Source organism: Cynoglossus semilaevis, chromosome 9 (assembly GCF_000523025.1).
Source record: "Cynoglossus semilaevis isolate Cse_v1.0 chromosome 9, Cse_v1.0, whole genome shotgun sequence".
NCBI classification, from domain to species: Eukaryota; Metazoa; Chordata; class Actinopteri; order Pleuronectiformes; family Cynoglossidae; genus Cynoglossus; species Cynoglossus semilaevis.
The window spans coordinates 12,483,495-12,491,825 of NC_024315.1; the positions used below are offsets into that span (position 1 = coordinate 12,483,495).

At 35.2% G+C, this 8,331-nt stretch overlaps 1 protein-coding gene and 1 long non-coding RNA gene across 2 annotated transcripts; one reads left to right on the forward strand and one right to left on the reverse strand.

Annotated features, from left to right (window-relative positions):
- Positions 1 to 1,623: 1,623 nt before the first annotated feature.
- On the reverse strand, positions 1,624 to 3,456 carry LOC112487542 (uncharacterized). The gene is made up of 2 exons (XR_003050708.1): positions 2,143 to 3,456; positions 1,624 to 1,863 (listed from the first exon to the last, which is right to left on the reverse strand). It is a non-coding gene; the product is annotated as an uncharacterized LOC112487542 (long non-coding RNA).
- A 464-nt stretch (positions 3,457 to 3,920) lies between these two features.
- Positions 3,921 to 7,715, forward strand: LOC103383911 (uncharacterized). The gene is made up of 3 exons (XM_008317238.3): positions 3,921 to 6,204; positions 6,299 to 6,332; positions 6,815 to 7,715. The coding sequence occupies exons 1-3, from the start codon at positions 5,974 to 5,976 to the stop codon at positions 7,198 to 7,200; spliced, it is 651 nt and encodes a 216-aa protein (XP_008315460.1). The 5' UTR covers positions 3,921 to 5,973; the 3' UTR covers positions 7,201 to 7,715.
- Positions 7,716 to 8,331: the final 616 nt, after the last annotated feature.

Here is an 8,331-nt window from a genome sequence, read left to right on the forward strand (position 1 = left end):
CAAAAATCACCCAAAACATGCCTTCATCACGTTTTTTGTCATGTTTTAGGACAATCTTGTATTTTAATTTTATTTTTTCGCAATGTTAAGGCTATAGTAAGGCGTGTTTTGGGTCATTTTTGAAATTTTCATATAAAATACTTTGAAGTTTTAAACACAAAATATTCACCTGGCAGCATGTTCTAGGACAATCTTGAATTTTACAGAAGAGTTTCTGTCAAAATGTAGTTTTCATGTCATTTTTGGTCAAAAACTAATAAATGTTGACAAATCTTCGTAAAATTATTTTTCAAAATTGAATCTTTTCGTTCATGTTTGTCATCAAAATAGGGCATTCCGAGAGAATTTTTTGAAATTTATTTTTATAAAATTTACTGTCAATGTGAACTTCGTATCATTTTTGGTCAAAAACTAATATATTCTGATTAAAATGTTTGTAAAAAATTTAAAAATTTTATCTTATCTTGCATGTTTCTCATTACATTAGGGTATTCAGAGAACATTTTTGAAATTTATTTTTATAAAATGTCCTGTCAAAATGTGAACGTTTCGTGTCATTTTTGGTCAAAAACTAATGAATTCTGACCAAAATGTTTGTAAAAATATTTTTCAAAATGTTATCTTTTCCTGCATGTTTCTCATCAAATTAGGGCATTCAGAGAACCTTTTTTGAAATTTATTTTTATAAAATTTTCTGTCAATATCTGAAATTTTCATGTCATTTTTTGTCAAAAACGAAAATAATTTTGACAGCAAAAGTTTGTAAAAATATTTTTCTAAATTTGATCCTTTTCTGCATGGTTCTCATTAAAATTAAATTAAAATTAGAGCATTTAGAAAATATTTTTAGAAATATTTTTGTATAAAATATTCTGTCAGAATGTGAACTTTTCATGTCATTTTTGTCCAAAAACTAAAAGATCTAGACACATTTTTCTGCATTTTTTTTTCACGATGGTAAGGCTATAGTAAGGCATGTTTTGGGTGATTTTTGAAATATTCATATAAAATACTTTTTGGAGTTTTAAACACAAAATATTCACCTGGTAGCATGTTTTAGGACATAATGTTGATTTTTATAGAAGATTTTTAGAATTTTCTTCGTATAAAAGTTTCTGTCAAAATGTAAAATTTTGATGTCATTTTCGGTCAAAAACTAATAAATGTTGACAAAAATCTTTGTAAAATTATTTTTCAAAATTGTATCTTTTACTTCATGTTTCTCATCAAAATAGGGCATTCAGAAAACATTTTTCCAAATTTATTTTTATAAAAATTACTATCAAAGTGTTAACATTTCCTGTCATTTTTGGTCAAAGACTAATAAATTCTGACCAAAATGTTTGTAAAAATATTTTTCAAAATGTTATCTTTTCCTGCATGTTTCTCATCAAATTAGGGCATTCAGAGAACATTTTTTGAAATTTAGTTTTGCATTTTTTCATGATAGCAAGACATGCAAAACTGCAAAAATAAACAAAAAAAATGCCCCAAAACATGCCAAGTTAATAATTTATGCTAAAACTCAAATATATTTTCATTGGGGTTTCTCATTGCCTTTTTAGGCATGCATTGTCAAAGTCAAATGTAAGGGTAAAGAAAAAAAAAGTAATTTGTAAAAAGTAACTTTTTACCATTTTATTAGCAAAACGCTTCACATTTCCAAAACATGCATTCTAGTCTATAAATACACATTTCAAAACGATACAAGTCAAATTACAACAGTAACTCTTAGCTTTACTTTAACACTTCAGGTAAAGATGGACAGATCACATACTCACAACTACTGTCAACCACATGTGTTCACAGGATTCAACAAAGACCCCATCATCAGGAGTGGAACTTGGTTAAACCTCTTTAGGCCTAAAACACAAGTTGAGATAAAAACATTCCATACAAATGCTCTCAGATGACTACACCATGTTCAAAGTGTTTAGCACTAGCATGTTACAAACCACTTAAATTAATCACTACAATCCACTTAAGAAAACCACTCATTTGCTTTGAGTTTAACATTAAACTGCTGATTTATTCAGTAAACGTTATACACTTCTAAAGCTGTTTCCATCAATCTTTTCTGTAATGGATTTGTCACTCCTTTGTCAATATCTGTGAAAGGATTAAATCCATTTCTTTTCATACCTATAATAGTGAGGTTGAAGCAGCCCAGTCTGGCTGCACACTGAAGGAACACTGAACTCATCTCCATTACTTTGGCCATGATCTAAACCCAAGATGCATACATTTAAAAATAAAAAAAAACACTGATAAGTTGGAAAAAACAAAGCTAAATCGCACTCGCAGTATAACATACTTACCGGTTTAAAGATGGCTTCGTCGGTAATTCACTATGTGTATTTGTTCAGTCCAGCCCCGACATACTGTAAACATTTCACACTGTAAATGCTGTCAAAAAGTGTCATTTCCGGTGACAAAACTTGACAAGCTTCTCTTACTGGAGCAGCTCAAAAATGGCCAGGACGATGTCGTTCACGTAACAGAAACCAGATGCATCGAACTTCTTGGCGTCGTAGAGTCCACCGGTCTTCTGCTACACCATACGTGCACGGACACACAAATAATGAAAACATAAATACTTACCCTCGACAATAATGTGCCCTGCTCTTCATAGATGTCTCAACGTTTCAATGCACTACAAAGTGCAAGCACCGCTTTGAAGGAAACGTTCACCACAGAACAAGTTGCTGCTTCACTAACACTTGGCTGAAGTCGCAACGCCCAAAATATTTGGATCATTCAAACCAAATGGTCTTCGTGCAGATATTTAAAAGACCTAATAACAAAGCGGTATCTCGTACAATTGAATCACACGCTGACTGAAGCAGTCAGAACTAGTTTGAATGTGTAAACCGTGCGGCAGAGGCTATTGTTTAGCATTTAGCATGCTAACCGGCTGCCCCACTCGGCAGTTCAGCGTGATCACGGTTTCAAACAAATCTTCCGCACGCTCTGTGGAATACTGGTCCTTCACATGACGCGTTAATCGCCAAAGTGAAGAGAACCAGAGATAGAACTACGTACCGTCGTAGTAATAGCAAACCATTTTCTCTGTGCCTTCACACAGCGCCATTTTGCAAACGTCACCCGGCCATGAAGTATTACCACTTCCTTCCGCTTTTCGTTATCCAATCACAAGCGGCAGCTACAATCCACCAGGTGACAGCGCATGCTCAGTAGTTTGTTAATCGGTAGATACACAGTCACTGCACACTATAGTCAGTGGAGCTGAAAGAAAATTCCTGCAACTCTTATAGTGAATTGTGCTGAAACTACTGCTCACATCAAATGTGTGCAAATGTTACATAAATGGCCAAGAAACGAAGCAGCAACACATTGTTTGTGTCTATCTGTGACAACACCAAGGACATTTTAGTTTTGGGAACTGACATCTTTTGTCTGCAGCTCCATTGCTTTTACTCTAAGGGCCGCTCTAAGGGTAGCAAGACTGGGTAGCATGGGTAGCATGTTAGCATGTAAGGGTAGCATGTTTTTCATCAAATTAAAGAATTTTCCGATTATTTTTTTTAAATTTATAATTATGTCCCTTTCACAGGTATTCACAGCTGGAACATCAGTGTAAGCAGTATGTACCGAGGACCACAAGTGGGATAACCCTATTGTCCGGTTCGACAAACATTGGCACAGTTTCTACCTGAAAACATGCTGCCAAGTGAATAAATTGTGCTAAAAACTCAGAAAAACGTCATATCTGAACATGTCAAAATATGGTCAAAAACATGAATGTTTCTCATCAAAATAGAGCATCTAGAGAATGTTTTAGAAAAAAATGGAGGTTTTTGGGAAATATCCTAATGTACTCTGTCATTTTTGGTCAGATGAAAAATTATGATGGAATTATGATTATGACTGTATTGGCAAAATATTTTTCAAAATTGCATCTGGCCTGCATGTTTTTCATCAAATTAAAGAATTTTCCGATTATTTTTTTTAAATTTATAATTATGTCCCTTTCACAGGTATTCACAGCTGGAACATCAGTGTAAGCAGTATGTACCGAGGACCACAAGTGGGATAACCCTATTGTCCGGTTCGACAAACATTGGCACAAAGCTCTCCATATTATGGCAAAGGCTCACTTTAATTTACGTTTCCCTGCACTGCATTTCATCAACTGCATTTTCAGTTAATACCGCTAGATGGCAAGAGACACAATTTACTTTTGCTTAAAAATGACACAAACAAGTTTGGTGTTGATTGGCTTTGCCTACGTGTGAGACGTGCAGCCTATCTTTAAAAATTAAAACAATAAGTATAAATTGAGAGCAAAGAATAACCAATGTTGAGGAGAAAATGTGTAGATTTTTATTAAAATAAATATTTCTTTGTCAAATTGTGGAATGATGGTTTACCTTAATCGTGATTAAATGTGATTGAGATTAAATGTGTGAGATTGATCAGAGTTATTTTTTCGGCAGTTTCATTAGGCAAAACAAAAAACAAAAACAAAAAAACACAGGATATTTTTTCCCTTTCGACAACAGCACATGACCATATGCTCAAAACTGTCAGAGTCGGAATGATGATTTCTCACTTTCATACAGACTTCCTCATTTGTCTTTCACCCACACATAAACAGTCCCGGCCTTTTCCCACCATGCCCCGGTTTCTTGGTTGTCACATCTTGTGATTTGTTACTCACACTATTGGTGCATCTATAAAAAAACGAATCCTTAAACTAAATATGTGGATAGATACCAAAATCATCTGCATATTAAACATATTTTAAACAAAGAACAAGTTGACCTAACAGAAGTAGCTGTTTAGAAATACACCCTTTTCTGAAATTACCCTATAGCTAAACCCTCACATTTCCACCATTACAAACAAAGATAAACATGATAATCTGAAGGAATACATCTCTGAAAACAACAGGTAATTTGTAAATCATTTAGAAAACAATCAAACAGCAGTGATTGATCTTATATATGTATAAATATTTTACATATAACAGTTGATTCTCTTCTTGTAATATGTGTTTGTATTACTATCAACTTCCCCTTTTAATACTAACCGCAAACATTCCCTTAACATTTCTCTCTTGGCAAATTGTACTGGTCATGTGAAAGACTGCCTTTACATTTGGTTGAATACAAAATCATCTGGTCAGTGTCAGAGATGAATTCTAATGACGATGTTGAAAATGTACAGCAACATTCATGCCTCACTCACTAATTACCGCTCCTGTTTTGAGGCACTCTTTCATAACACAGATCGAACACAGATCGAACACATAACAAGGGGCATATGGGGGAGTTATATCTGATCAAGTCCCCAAGTTGTCTAGTCATTTCTGTTTAAATGTGTTAAGTGAGTCTGCCCAGTGTGTGTGTGTGTGTGTGTGTGTCAGCCTCGTGTAACGTACACGTTTGGAATAAGAACATTGATTGTATTTACACTAACAAGGCCCACTCAGAATTCTAAACAGCCCACACAGTCAGTCGCACTCAACATTCATCTTTTGCCACTTAACATCAGACTGTCGGAATGACACTCTCTGCTTTGTACTTTCTTTGTTGGCAACATCGTTTTTTTTCTTCTTTACCTTTCCTTTTCCACCATACTCGTTGCCACAGGAGCCCAGTTGCGCAGCATAGCAGAGAAAAGAAAGCTGCGGAAACTCTCGTTCTCTCTCTCTCTCTTCCCCTCGCTGTCGCTCTCTCTCTCTGTGTGGGAGACGACAGGGAAACCCATGACTTCCGCGATTTTCCTCTCTCACTGAAACCGCAGGCACAGTAGTCAAGCAGATGGTCTATAAAAAGTCACAATGAAGCTGTGTGCTGGTAGACGACCAGAGACCCCCCGGAGGACTGTATTCCGTCAGAGGACTAAGTTGTGGACCCACACGAGGGAAGTGCACCACTTCTGAACTAAGCCTAATACCTGGACCGTGAGGATCTTCTGCTCGAATCGCAAACTTCAGACTGCCCTCAGATGTCCCACCAAAACACGACGATGGATGTCGAGTCTCTGCACAAGAGTGACCGCCGAGGCAGAAGCTACCACGACGTTTTTGTCGTCATGTCCATCATTTTTCTCTTCGTTACGGTGGCAGCCATGGCTGCAGCTGGAATACTGTTTGCGGTTAACTTGCGCTCCAAAGTCAGTCCTTCCGCTCTAACATTTGACATGTCTGATCGGCAGCCCGCTTTTCCACAGTACAAGGTAAGCATAAAATACATTTTTAACAAAACTTTAATTTATGTCATTGGTTTGCTCTTTTTTTCTTTAATGATTTAATGTTTTATTTCATCAACAGATCGATAAGTTTGCCTATCTGGAAGCCAAGACCGGTAAGCCTTAAAGTTGTTATTTAAAAAAAATACGGGATAATGCAGAAATATACACAAGTAATAAGAACATATATATATAATATAATAAGAATATATATATATATATAACGTTAGTCAAAAACGAAAAATGTTATATAGAAAATTTATTTTTATATTTATTTACTTTTAAAATGTATGGAATTTACTAATATACTGTATGAATATATAATATATATTTATATATAAACTTTTAAATGTGTGGAATTAACTTATATACTGTATGTATATATGTGTGTATATGTGTCTGTATATATATGCTAATTGGTTGTTTAGGGCAGGTATGAAACAAATTTCAATCTTTAATCTTTAATTCATAGAATTACACCCTAGAACCTGTCACTAAACCATGCCTTTTATTGACCACTGAAATTTACAAAGGTTGTACAGACCTCCAAAAGAGTTGTGTAAAATATATTCATTTAAGTGTTTTGTTTATATCACAGTTGAACTGGTAACCTCCACCATGCACTGGCACCAAGTCTTTTATGGTCCTACCGTATCTGTTGGAAGCAACTTCCTGTTTGACCAAGCGCAGCAGTCGCTGAAACCACAGCGAGAGGGGATGTACTTCATGTACATTGACCTAAACATAACCTGCACATTCAGATGCAACGCAGGCCTCCTGACCATCACTGTTGGTGATCATCTCACCTGTCAACTGACGCTGCCTGACATGGCAAATTCAACAGCTGTACATCAGAAGTGCTGGACAGTGACCAAGTTAAACACGGAGGGTCTTCTCGTTCAGATGACAGTGCCGAAGGACGGGCTGCAGCACTGGAAACTTAACACCAAGGGCTCAGGATTTGGGATTTTTCTCGTGGACTGATACTGACTAATATGAACCATGAACTATTTGTCTAAATGTAGCCAAGATGTAGAGTGCTTCGCATCATTAGACTGCCAAAACAGGAGGATTTACAGTTATGATGACAGCAGGTTTGAAAAGACACTCTCACTCATTTTCTGTAAATATGTTCAGGACCGTATGTTATATATTTATTTATTATTTATTTATTCACTTTTATTTATACAGTATTGTGTTGCTTTTTGATATAGATACCACTACATTATGCTGAATGTGCAATATATTTGACTTACATGTCACTTTATAGATTCATATCCTTGACTGCTCAGCAAAGCGTGTTCTGACTTCCAAACCACAAGACCTAAAGACCTCATTTAGGTTTCCATAATGTCAAACAATGACCCACAGGCAGTGACGTTAAAATGTTTATTGTTGAATCAATTTCTGCACTGATGTGAGAAAGTATTTATTAGTCCTATGGACAGACTGCACACTGTTGGATGTATTTTAATATATTGGTAATTTAAAAAACTCAACTTCTGTGTATATTCATTGGTTCAGTCACTGACTTACTCTTGGAACACAGTTTATTGCTAAGGGAAATTGTTCTACTGTCATGCAACCTGTTACACAGTCTATTCCGGGAATAGTGTGTTCATCATTTCCTGTTTATTTACCACGCTTGTGGTTAGGAGAAAAAAAACAACAGAGATGAGACAGAAAGCACAATGTATGCAGTTTGAGCCTCACAACTGTTTTTACCTGCAACACATGAAAAGACAGCTCAATTTCTACAATATAAATATACCTACGATCAGCCATGTGTATAATTCTAATTTCTAAAGTTCTAAGAACACATTCAGTTAGTGTTTGATTTTTATTTATCATATTCTCAAGGCTAGTTTCCAAGCCTCGGTTAATTATAGGCACCGGGTTTGTTTCATTATTTAATTTTCTCTCCTTTAATCAAAATGTTTTGGATGCATCCCCTTAATTGATGTATTATTTTTCTTTGGTGCTAAAACTCAAATAAAAGAAACTAATTTAGTAGAAAAAAATCATATATATGTATGTATATATATATATATTATATATATATTATCTCTAAGAACATTACAGGTATTGTGTAAAATCAATCAGTATCAGACTGTT

Bases quoted from the DNA above. Each gene is read 5' to 3' on its own strand.
- LOC103383911 (XM_008317238.3), top strand. From the start codon at position 5,974: ATGTCCCACCAAAACACGACGATGGATGTCGAGTCTCTGCACAAGAGT. The intron at 6,205-6,298 runs GTAAGCATAAAA...TTTCATCAACAG, and splicing joins CCGCTTTTCCACAGTACAAG to ATCGATAAGTTTGCCTATCT. The intron at 6,333-6,814 runs GTAAGCCTTAAA...TTTATATCACAG, and splicing joins CTATCTGGAAGCCAAGACCG to TTGAACTGGTAACCTCCACC.